General features: G+C 39.4%; 3 protein-coding genes across 7 annotated transcripts; 2 read left to right on the top strand and 1 right to left on the bottom strand.

Moving 5' to 3' along the window:
• Positions 1-339: 339 nt before the first annotated feature.
• Positions 340-3,159, top strand: LOC139823972 (uncharacterized). Of its 2 annotated transcripts, none has more exons than XM_071796438.1 (9): positions 340-789; positions 905-987; positions 1,051-1,261; positions 1,431-1,619; positions 1,697-1,793; positions 2,240-2,359; positions 2,555-2,635; positions 2,761-2,846; positions 2,939-3,159. In XM_071796438.1, the coding sequence occupies exons 2-9, from the start codon at positions 980-982 to the stop codon at positions 3,044-3,046; spliced, it is 900 nt and encodes a 299-aa protein (XP_071652539.1). In that variant the 5' UTR covers positions 340-789; positions 905-979; the 3' UTR covers positions 3,047-3,159. The 2 variants fall into 2 exon arrangements, with proteins under 2 accessions (XP_071652539.1, XP_071652540.1); XM_071796439.1 differs by having other exon boundaries at positions 1,032-1,261.
• Positions 3,058-5,880, bottom strand: LOC139823971 (putative nuclease HARBI1). Of its 4 annotated transcripts, XM_071796437.1 has the most exons (6): positions 5,592-5,880; positions 5,159-5,311; positions 4,179-4,746; positions 3,910-4,054; positions 3,643-3,817; positions 3,058-3,570 (listed from the first exon to the last, which is right to left on the bottom strand). In XM_071796437.1, exons 3-6 carry the CDS (start codon positions 4,740-4,742, stop codon positions 3,390-3,392), a joined length of 1,065 nt encoding a protein of 354 aa, XP_071652538.1. In that variant the 5' UTR covers positions 4,743-4,746; positions 5,159-5,311; positions 5,592-5,880; the 3' UTR covers positions 3,058-3,389. The 4 variants fall into 4 exon arrangements, with proteins under 4 accessions (XP_071652538.1, XP_071652534.1, XP_071652536.1 ...); XM_071796433.1 differs by having other exon boundaries at positions 3,058-3,817; XM_071796435.1 differs by having other exon boundaries at positions 3,058-3,817; positions 3,934-4,054.
• A 5,332-nt stretch (positions 5,881-11,212) lies between these two features.
• Positions 11,213-12,167, top strand: LOC139823965 (uncharacterized). Its single transcript, XM_071796429.1, has one exon. The coding sequence runs from the start codon at positions 11,334-11,336 to the stop codon at positions 12,165-12,167; it is 834 nt and encodes a 277-aa protein (XP_071652530.1). The 5' UTR covers positions 11,213-11,333.
• The last annotated feature ends 321 nt before the right edge of the window (positions 12,168-12,488 follow it).

The following is a 12,488-nucleotide window of genomic DNA, read 5'->3' as shown; positions in this document are numbered from 1 at the left end:
CGTATCGCAAATAGTGTACTGGCGGCGGAAATTTCCATCGAAAACATCTGGCGCACACCAGCAGGGCGATTCTCTAACTTTATAACTACAATGTCGCTATCGTTTCGTAGCGACAATTGTCGCTTGCGCTAACGACACTCTAACGAAAATGTTATTCCGTAATTCCGGTTGACGTGGGTTGACGATACGATATCGATACAAAATACAATATCGACGTCGTTATGAAACGTCGTATATCTTCATCGGTGTAACTCTATCAATTTTCTCTTAACCAATCAGATCATGGATTTTTATGGATATATCTGAATGTATTTACGAACGCGAAACAAAATTGCAGAGAAAGAGAGAGAGAGAGAGAAAGAGAGAGAGAGAGATCTTAGATGTAAGGAAAATTAATTTTATATTTGATGAAAACATTAATATAAGGTTAGTCTATAATATAATTTATAGTAAAAAAAGATGATCCTCCGCATTGTAACATCCGTAAAACATACGTTACGCTACGCTATGTATTTTTATCATCTTTTTTTATTATAAATTATATCCTAACCTTATATTTTCAAGTAGCAAGCTGACGTTATTTATCGTCATTTTAACGTCAAAATGTCTTCAAAAAGATCTTTTTGACGTCAAAATGACAATAAATAACGTCAGCTTGCTACCTGGGTTGATGTTCTCATCAAATAATATTTTTCAATATTAAATTAATTTTTCTTACATTAATTAGATTTATCTTTTATCTAGATTTATCTAGATATTATTTTTGATAGCAGTTCTTTCTTTTATCAGGTAAGAATAATATTTTGTATTAAAAATGAGTACCTAATTAAGTAATATGTTATGTGTTATCGTTATTCTTGTTCAGAAGCTTTAAATCATGTATATATAACTTTTTGTGTTACAGCTTTCGTTATAAGAGAGAAATAAGTGCTAAAGAAATAGTGTGCTTTCATTATAAGAGAGAAATAGTGTGCTAAACATGACAGAGTAAGTACAATCTATGAGAAATTCGTGGTTATATGTATAAAAAGTGTAATATATCTTTTTCAGAAAAACTAGTAAAACACGACAAGGCAGAGCTAATCGCCAACAAATTGAGGCTCTCATATGCCATTTGGAACGCCATCCATACATGGCCACGGGAAAATTTAATAGCATTAACGGAAATGAAAATGCACAGGACAGTTGGAACGAATTAGCCACATTATTGAATTCGTTAGCACCAGATGGAAAAAAAAAAGATGTGAAATCCTGGAAGACCGTAAGTATATATAGTGCATTAATATTCTTTATTGATATGTGTGTGTGTATATATATATATATGTATGCACCATATATACAAATATATGTATTATTTATAGTATTGTGATATAAGGATTAATATATTTATATTTTTATTATTTATTATGGTATATTACATTATGTTGTAGACTTGGCGAGATTATAAATCCAGAGTTTCAGAAAAAGTGCAAAAATTAAGACGATTAAGAGCACAGACAGGAAATAATCCAATAAATATTACTATAGACGAATTGGACAAGCGTGTGTTAGGTATCATTGGACATGACTATGTTCAAGGTTTACCTAATGTACCAGATAGCTTTCCAGAGGAAAATAATGTAAGTAAAAATGTTTCATATAAAAATATATGTATACTTATTTCTATGCAATATATTAAACATTATCTCATTTGCAGAATGCTATAGAAGAATTAACAGCAGGAAATATTGAAATATTAAACATTCCGCCTGTGCCAGTTGTTATTCCAGAGATAACAAACAGAATAGAGACTGGTATGTTTTTTTATTTTATTAATGTCATAGTAAGAATTCATTTAAACGTAATATATTTATAAATAATTTTAATTTTAGTTTATCTTTAGCTACATGGTGTATGTGTTTGCATATTAACTTTCATTTATACATGAATATGTACACTCTCAGACGGAATAGCCTACAAGTATGAAGTTGGGTGCGTTCAGAGTTTATCTTTTTCTTTTCAATGTGAAGGAAGAAAGATAAACTCTTAATATACGGCCAACTTCATACTTGTAGGCTATTCCGTCCAAGAGTGTACGCTATGAAATATATATTGTATATTTAATTGTTTGGATTTTTGTATATGTCCAATGATGAATATCAGTTATTTTTACGTATTAATTTTATTTTTATATGCATATGAATATTATAAAAATATATTTTATACAAAAAGATAAAATTAATATGTCTTATTTTTTTAGATACTACAGTTTTAACTTTAGAATTTGATGAGGATTTCAATGAACGTATATTTCAGAATGAAGATTCTGTACTTCAACGTCAACCATTGCAAGATATTACAGAACCCTCAGAGTCACAAAGTAAGTGTTTGCATAAAATATAAAGAAATTGAAATTTTATACGAACATTTCGTGCGATTAAATGAAAAAGGATTTTCAGTGTCCCACACGCAATATATGTTTGTACCAAATTAAAATTTCTTTAAATATAGAAATTTAAAATTTTATCTACAAATATGTATTGTATATTTCAGATTTATCTTTATATTTTAATAGATATACCGGAAGAACTACCACCGCAAAACTCATTCAATAAAAAATCAAATAAAAAAAATAAAGAAGAATCAGGCATGAAACGTAAGTATAGCATAATTGTCAACAAGTTTGAAGTAGAAGTTGTTACATATGTACTCAGGCACGTGGCCACGTGTGCGTGCATGTATGTGTGTCAGTGTGTGTATAATAATCATAAATGTTTGCAGATAATGTCACACGGTTAGATTCACACTATTCTGAAGCTCGAAAAGAATTTGCAGACATCGCAAATAAACATGCAGATGCAATGCACGTTAGTATCCATGTTAATTAATTATTAATAATTTAATGTTATATAAATTAATTTCAATGTTATGTAATTTAATTTTAATTTGTAATTGACAGACATTAGCTGAAGCTGTGATGAAAATAAGCGAAGCGATTAACATAATGGCTGAGAATGGAGAACGACAAACGCATTTACTGGAGATTATTCTGGAGAGGTTAAAGTAAACACATTAAGATACTTTTACATTAAGATACGTTTAATAATTATGTTATAAGTATTTATGTATGTGCAATAATAATAATGTAGATACATTAAATAATATTTCTTAACTCAATAATATATTTAATAATAATATTTCTTAATCCGCACTAATATAATACTACTCATTCTTATTTGATTTCTCGTCTTATTCATATCTTATCCAGGATAATACAACCGATTAAATAAAATTTTATGCCTCTACTTAACAACGTTGACGATGTTAAAATATAAGATTATTTTGCCAATTTATTTTAGATATATCCTCCATACACACACGCTCATACATATATAACCGAATGTGATTTATTATCTTACGTGCTCATCCGCCCTACGATAATTAGGAAACCATTCCAGCATTAATTGATTTTGAATACGTTGTGCTACCGCGCGAGGTCCTCTCCGAAGTTCTGCTTCTATTTCTGCATTGTTCAAATGGTATGCAGGTGCAGGTTCATGTGCATTTTCAATTTCTACATCAATAGGTAATCTGTAATGCAAGCGCATATTATGTAAAATAGCACATGCATTGACAATTTGTCCAGCGATATTTGGTGCATACATGAGAACACGCTGGGACGATAGACATCTCCATATTGCCTTTAATACACCGAAAAACCTTTCGACAATGTTGCGTGCTTTACATAATTTTAAAGTATATTGATACTGTCTACTCCATTCGGGATAATGCGCCAATGGAGTCATCAGCCAAGGCTCTAATGGATATCCAGCGTCACCTAAAATACATAAACATAAACATTATAACTTATATAATACATAAACATATCAAAAAGTATATATATAACTGTAGGGCTTAAATTATTTTTACCAATTAAACATGTTCTTCTCTCACCACGGTTATAATGAAATTCCATTGCTCGTTTAATAGCTGAAGTATTCCATATGTATGCATCATTCCGTGCTCCTGGATATCTTGCATTTATATTTAAAACTTTTAAATCTGGATCTACTATCTATAAAAAATATTCATAATCACACGTATGCACACACGGGGAGAAAGAAAGAGAGAAAGAGAGAGTTAAAAGTAAATATGAAATATAAAACAAAAGTAATATAAATCTTATGAATTATACTTACTGCTTGGACATTCAAGGAATGGTTACCATGATGGTTCATATACGCTTCCTCGTGAATATAAGGTGCTATTATGTTTACGTGTGTGCAATCTATTGCTCCAATACAACCAGGAAACGGTTGTGGAGCATGTAAAAATTTATTTCTTGCTGCAGTTCTTTCTTGCACTGTCATTGGAAATAGGATCCATCGTCGCAATAGATATACATTCATGAAATGGGTTACTCTGCGTATACAACGACTAGTAGATGGTTGACTTATAACAAGTTCACACTGATTGCCAACTGGCCTTTGATAACTGCCATTAGCATAAAAATTGATTGCTGTCAACACTTGAATCTCCGCACTCAAACCATTTATGCGTATTGTCATCAAGTCATTCCTTAATACATCCACAATATGCATCACTATTTCTTGAGAAACTCTGAATTTTGAAAGAAATTCATTGTGTGGTAACTCGAATGGATTCTGAGCATCTCGCAAAATTCTTCTCTCAATTCGTCGTTCAACCCTCCTTACTCTTTCTTGGAGAATAAATAAATCCCACACCAAATATGCTTCAGCCATCTAACTAGATAATAAAAACAAGAAAAAATAAAAACTAAAATACATAAAGAAATAATTAATAGTAAGATTCAATTAATTTTATGTAAAAATTAAAATCTGAACTCAACATAAAAAAATCATGACAGACGACGTTTTGGCAAAATTAATTTACAAGACAATTACATTAATGTAATTGTCTTGTAAATATACTTCTCACAATTATAAAGTATACTTTATAATTGTGAAAAGTATGTTTTTCGATTTTACGGTATAACGTACATTATTTTTACGTTATTTCTTAGACTGCCTTTCGATATTCACTGCCAAAACAGAAAATTTATAGTGTACGTGACGTAAAGTATAGATTTTCAGTACTGGTTGTAAATATCGAAACGCAGTGTTAGTATAAAATAATTAACGAATAAATAATTACTTACCCGACTGCAGCAATAAGCCTTGCTTTTTACGGCAATGACGACGACAGGAAAGGCATACAATTTCTGCCTGTAATCTGGTTTCTGATACCAGATTAGAAATGGAGATGTTTAAAAGAAATCACAGAGGATGGTAGAGGACCAGTTTGTAAAATGCTGCAACAAGAGAAATATTCCATATTATGTTTAAAAAGCTACTTTGTTATAAAGTTTTCTAAAAAATAATTAGTTAAGAGTAGCTAAAAATCAATTACAAGCATTCTGAAAATGTTTTTAACATTTTGAATATAACCTTAAAATATATTTTTGTAGCAATGGTATTAGAAGATAAAAAGTATAAAAATATATAAAATGTTTGTCTTAATGTATTCGTTGGCTTTATTATTACATTTATGTACAATATTGAATTTATTATTAAAGAATAGAAAAGGATTACCTTCTCGTTTTCCTCGCCGTCCCGTGCCTCAATCCGGAAATACTATGATAGTGGTTGCGGTCGACGGTCGACTTGACGCTGCAATTGTGTCGCTATCAGCTATCGAGGGGTCTCGTACCCCTCGATACGCTAACGATAAAATTCGATAATTTATCGACACTTATATCGACATTTATCGTTTCAATGAGTTGCAGAATAGAATTTTCGTTAACTGTGTCGATATATCGACATAGCGACGCTTAACGATAGCGATATTGTCGTTATAAAGTTAGAGAATCGCCCTGCTGGCGAACTCAAACTCGTAAACACCTATTGTATCTGCGTAGCATGGAAAGTTACCGCGAGGAGAAAGCGGCCGAGACCCCATAGTGGGGGTAAAACTTCGGAGGTAGGGAGCCCGAGAGAGGAATATTCCTCGAGGCAGTCTCTCGTGGGCGCTCGTATAGGTAGCAACCTTCTCGCGCGTATATCTCGGCGTGTCGCAGTAACTATCGCGAATACGTACCGGATTACGATTATAAGCCTACCACAATGTCCGAAACAAACGGGAACGCCCGCACATAGCGTTACATGACGCCGATACGAAAGGCGTACGGATTTTCGCGTACCGAAAACGAGAAATCGCACTTTGCGAGACGTGCGACCGCCATCTTGAGCAACATCAGTAATTGTAAACCACCACCATTGTGAAACGATAGTTAACAATAAAAGCAATAGTTATTTGTAAAAATATATACGAATATATCGATTACTTACCTTCAACCTACCTGAACAAGCGGCTGTCGTCCATCTTGTGTGTTAGCGGTGACCGGGCTCGAAGGTCATCAGTGCTGCTGCATCAGAGAAGGCCATAGATGAGGCACCCGTGGCGGAAACCTGAAAAGAAACGGCATTAATCATAGTTATCGCGACAGTTCTCATACTTACCTGTGTCGCGACATCTCCCATACGCGGTGATCCTGGACGGCGGTGAGCAGCGGTGATCCATGAAATCGGCGATGGTGACGAAGCACCCATAGAGAAAACCTGAAATTAAAAAAGAATTAGTTAATTAACCTTAATGCTGGGACTTACTCGATCAAGCGGTTGTCGCGCCATCTTGGTTCCACGAATTAGGCAGGCGGCTGATAGATAGCGGAGGCTTGAGGCAGAGTAACACAGAGGAGGGACCTGTGGCGGGAATCTAAAAAGAGAAAGGGTTAAGAAGAGATTGACGTATATATACCTGATCAAGCGATTGTCGCGGTAACCGGTGTCCCTGGCTGGCCGACCAAGGCCATACCTAGCGGTATCTTGAGCACAGGCGACGCTGACGAGGAACCCGTGGCGGGATCGAAAAATAAAATTGTTTAAACAAATTGTTCAACTTTAGTGTCGTTTGCATTACGAATACCTACCTTCTCGGTAGGTTAAGGTTAAACCGAGTGGCGACCGATGACTTAGAGGACAAAATCTCGTACCCCGTAGCCCGATTACGTATCGTTCGGTTACAACCTAACCTTGCGACCGTGCGCAATCGCGGCTAGCGTCACGCGCCTTTAGGCGCCCAAGGTCGTGCTGCGCAGGTTGTCGGAGGGCGCAGTGCGGCTGCTCACCCGGCCAGCGGAGCCGGAGAGCGTGCCGATACCGGTTGCGGACCGTCTCGCGAGACGGCAGTCCCGCCGATGCAGGGCCCAGGGGCCCAGGAACTGGGCCCGATCCCGATCGATGATATGGGTCTGCCGACCGACCTCGGCGTGTTGAGGGGTATCGTGGAGATGCTCGAGGCCGAGCTCCCGAGTTGGAGGCATGCGCCCCAGAGGCATCCAGGGTCGAGGTGGCGACACGGGGCGAACCCGTAGAGGAGAACTGCAGATCTTTGGCGACGTTCGAGAGCCCGGAGGGGAGTAGCGGCTCCGAAGACGACGAGGCGGAGCGACGCCTCGAATAAACATAAGTTGCGACTATGCGTTCCGAGGATGGGAGGCGCATCCGGGCAACCGCGCGTCATTTCGTTTCATTTTCGTTTGGTTTTTAATTTCGTTTACAGCAACGATGCCGATATTTTGTTTATGCATTATTGATTAGCGACCCCATCCGACGCGAATATAGGTCTAGGTTAAAAACACCGCGCCATTATTCTCGTTCATTTGTGGCTCAAGCATAAGGGCACCTCGCGTAGAGGCTATTTATTTTCATTTTAGTTACGCTATTTAGTTACACCCGTTGGCGCGGGTACGGGATGTCGCGCGGCGGCGCGATGTAGCTTGAGCCCAACACACTTTCCAGGAACGGGGAGGCTCCCAAGCGAGCAGCCAGGATGCCTTCCCATAACACGGTGGACGAGCCACGACAGTCCGCAGGACGGGCGAACGACGCTCAGCAAAATGGCGGACCACGTTTGCGAAGTAGATATTGACTAGTCTCGGCGGCTCACCGAGGCCCGAAAGGTAGGCGACGCGTAGCAGAGTCGCGAAAATGTCGCGCGGTAAGAAAAGGGCGGACCGTCCGCGAACTAGGAAGTGGCGCGATGGACGCGGAAATGACCGACCCCTGACCACAGGGGAAGACCAGCGAAGCGTACTTCGCCAATAAAAACCCGAGTCCGGCGACGCGTACAAAAAAATGGCGGACCGTCTGAAAATTTTGCAACCAAGGGACTTGCGTCGATATGATACGTCCCTGACGTAGGCGCGGGGGCCCGAGATGACCCATACGGGGTTGGCGACGCGATACGGGAACGTAGCCGCGAAATGGCGAACCGTCCGCGACTTCGCACCAGGTGCAACGTCTACGGAAACTAAGTACCCCTAACACCGAGGGGCACTCCTCCGAGTGTCCGAAATCGAGTCCCGATGAAATCCGTCAACCGGGGAACAAAATAGCGGACCGTCCTGAATCTCGCACTAGGTGCGTCATCCTCAGGGAAACAACACCCCTGACGAACGGGGACAGCCCAAGAAAGATCCGTATCCGGTCGCCGTCGAAATCCGTCGAAATCCGACGACCGGGAGACAAGTTACGGAACCGTCCGCTATCTCGCAACCTAGACCTCTTCTACGGGGAAGGACCGCGGAAACCGCGTTACCAGGTCCCAAATAAAGGTCAGGAGGGGTCGACGTCGTCGGCGAGCCTGGTGCTCTGCACCCAAACGTCTTCCTCGAGAAAGTCGTCCGGAAGGACATTGTACGCGCAAGAATAGACGAGGCGCATATGTCGGCGTCAACGGCCGGGCAATATTGTCAGCGGTGGAAAACCACTACCTCGGCATCGGAACGGAGCGACCGCGCGAGCGCAACGCCCATGGAAATTTCCAGGGGAATCGGCGTAAACACCCGCGTGGAAAATTACCGCGGTAATATGCGCAGTTAGGAAGCTTCGAGAAAGAGAAAGTCGAATAGGCGTCGAAGTGGGGGCCGCCGATATCGATGGTGGGGAGCTTAAGCGAGACAAACAACTCGAGGCAGTCTCTCGGGGATCGTTGTACGAGTAACACGTAATAAACCTCGCTCTTTCGTCGTCGCGCTAAGTCACGCGAGCGTTATACGAGTGCGCTAATAATTTATCGGCAACATCCTTAACAACCGGGAACGCCCGCGGAACGCGTCAATTATCGCCTTTACATTGGCGAACGGCTAATTTGGGCCGAAATAACTTCGTGCGTCGTAGCGAAACGGGGCGTGTGTGCCCACGTATACGAGCGTCCGAGATCTTGTGTGACTTGAATTTTTGTGAACAACTATCACTGGAAATCAATAATATTGGATAAATTAAACATCCTTTTCGTAAAAGATTTTGAAAATTATTCAATTGGACTTACCTTCTACTTACCTGATCCATTGGCGTCGATCACTCGAAGTCCCTTGTTGATCCTGGATGACGGTGGCAGGAACCTGAAAAGAAGATTAATTAGTCTAATTTATAGTTTGAGATATCGACGATACCTACCTTCTCGGTGGTTCAAGATCAAACCGAGTGACGACCGTTGATTCCAAGGAAACACAGCATTGATTTGTGCCTCCCGTAGTACCGTCCGGTTACAACCTAACCAGGTGAGTTCGCCTACGATCGCTGCATGTCATCGCGTCGCGTTCGCGTTCGTCGTCTACCTCAGGGACAAGATCTCCGCCGCTTGACCGCAACATCTTCGTCGTAAAGATTTCCGAGCGATTCAAATTCCGACATAGTGTGTACCGTGAAACGGTCTTTTGACATCGAGCTCTCGATGTCAATACGAACGTCGATCGTTTTCTCATCCGCAGTCTTTCTCTCGTTTGGCGTTTGGCACTCTTTCTGAGTGGTGCCGGTGAATATTCACATATGAAGCTAGATCAAATACTTTTCTTAATACATTGTAGAGGTTAGATTGTATAAAAATTAGTAAAAAGAAATGTGCAAAAAACCACGAAATGTACCTTCTGTTTCGTGCTCGACCGGAGATTCCGCGGAGCGCGACTTATGCCGGCACCACTCAGAAAGAGTGCGAAACGAGGGGAGGGCTGCGGATGAGAGAACGACGTTTGTATTGATTTGGATCGAGAGCTCAATGTCAAAAGACCATATATATTTATGCATTATACATATCTTTTCCAACATTAGTAAACTGCAACATTAGTAAAATAGCAATTTACTAATGTTGGAAAAGATGTGTACAGACATGTCGCTGAAGCTAGCAGCGGGAGCTAGCAGCGGAACGTCTCGCGGCCAGGGCCGAATATCATGTGGGTTCCTCAGGGGGTCCGAACGTATCGTAAGTTAATTATTATCGGCCGCTGGGTTTTTCTTAGATATTATTAATTAATAAAGAATAAATATATTTATATATAAATATTTTTGATAATATTCAAACTGTACTTTCATCGGTTTGATATAAAAACATGTTTTAATTGTTATAGATTATTTGATAAATAATTGTAGAACATAGCAAAGAACGATTTTCTCCAAATTTTTAAAGGATCACGTCCTTGTGATAACAAAACATTCAGCAAGTATTTGCGATAATCCGCGGTTCCCCTTAAAACCTCGTCTACAATAGACGCACAGGCTATGTCGTATGTCGTAAGTAGTAGTGTCGTAGGAAAGTTCGTCGCATGTCGTGAGAGTGTCACTAGACGAGTGTCTACAATAGTCGCAAGGATTGTTCGCGATAATAGCGTTAACTGTCAAGTCGACCGCAGCCACAATGGATGACCGGCAGCAATTATTAACCTTTTTGCAACTTTGCTCCCAATTTTTAAATTTAGTACTTTTATATGGCCGTTTGCTCAGTGAATCGAACAACAGAAGATGGTGGGTGCGGCTAGTAAATAGTGAAGAAAGACGGCATTTAAAAGGGTTTCATTTAACTTATTTTCGTGAGCTGATGGAAACAGATCATGAAGAATTTTTTAACTGGACTAGAATGTGGCCACATCAGTTTAGAAATCTTTATGAACTCGTTCGCCCTCGATTGTTAAAAAGAAGTCGTCGTCGTTCACTACATCCAGAGCTGAGGCTGGTTTTGACCCTGTCGTAAGTATAGGTCATGCCCTTCACGCACATCTTACTTTTGGCTCAATATGTATCCTTAATGTTTTTTTTACTTTGATCAGGTACCTAGCTCATGGGGACAGTATGTTTTCAAAGAAAGCTGAATTCAGAATTGGAAGATCAACGGCATACCAGATTGTACCTGAAGTGTGCCGCATCATATGGGATGTGCTACAGCCACGTTACCTGGCACAACCAACGCAAGAAGTGTGGAGATGTATTGCCGATGAGTTCATGCAAAAATGGCAATTCCCTAATTGCATTGGAGCGTTGGATGGGAAACACATCCGTATTCAGTGTCCCCCAAATTCTGGCAGTCAATATTCAAATTATAAAAAATATTTTTCATTAGTTTTGATGGCTGTATGTGACGCAAGTTACAAATTTACAATGGTAGATATAGGACAATTCGGCAGTATCAGTGATGGTGGAGTTTGGGCACACTCGGATATGTCTCATCTTCTTGATAATAACTTGCTTGATGTGCCCCCAAAGAAAGAATTGCCTAGCACATTAATAGCAACGGAATATACGCTTGTAGGTGATGAAGCTTTCCCCCTTAAGAAATACCTGCTACGTCCGTATCCCCGTCTTCAATTGACCAACAAGGAGAGGGTGTTCAACTACCGATTGTCACGAGCACGGCGGGTTATTGAAAATGCTTTCGGCATTTTGGTGTCAAGGTGGCGAATTCTTACAAGACCCTTATGTTGTTCTCCAAAAAATGCTGAGCACTTAGTCAAGGCCTTGATCTGTCTCCACAATTTTGTTATAATTGGAGAAAGAGAAATTGCTCCAGCTCGCAGGAGATACTGTCCACCACATCTGATAGACAGAGAAACAGGAGAAGGTATGGTTATGGGAGGAGCATGGCGAGGACACGGAGAACAGGGTGATCTGGTGCAAAATATTGGTCGGTTATCTAGTAATAACTCAAATGTTGCTGCACGCGCCCAACGTAATGTGCTACGGGATTATTTCGTAACCGAGACAGGAGAGGCTCAAGTCCCATGGCAATACCAGCGAGCATTCGGAGGTTACAACATTAATCCTCCTGACTGTCATTAATCTTTTAGTTACGGTTAATTATATTTAGTTAGTGTTAATTTTAATTTTATATTTCATCTTTATAGATTTATTTAAATTCTAAAAGTATAACTTACAACGCAATAAGAACACACTTGTAAGAATTGCAAATAATAAAGTTTATTACTTATTTTTATAAAGTTATTTGACAAATAGTAAATAATACTAGCGAATAATACTACTTATACATTTTTATAAATAGTTGAGTAAAAATAAAAATGAGTTGTATTTGTAAAAAGAATAAAATTGTTTCTTGCCCACATATCAATAAAATAAAAAGTAATTCTCTTTTCTAATGAAAAT

Source organism: Temnothorax longispinosus, unplaced genomic scaffold, assembly GCF_030848805.1.
Source record: "Temnothorax longispinosus isolate EJ_2023e unplaced genomic scaffold, Tlon_JGU_v1 HiC_scaffold_23, whole genome shotgun sequence".
Taxonomy (NCBI): Eukaryota; Metazoa; Arthropoda; class Insecta; order Hymenoptera; family Formicidae; genus Temnothorax; species Temnothorax longispinosus.
The sequence above is the reverse complement of the archived record's forward strand: the minus strand, read 5'-3'. Positions and strand labels throughout refer to the sequence as shown.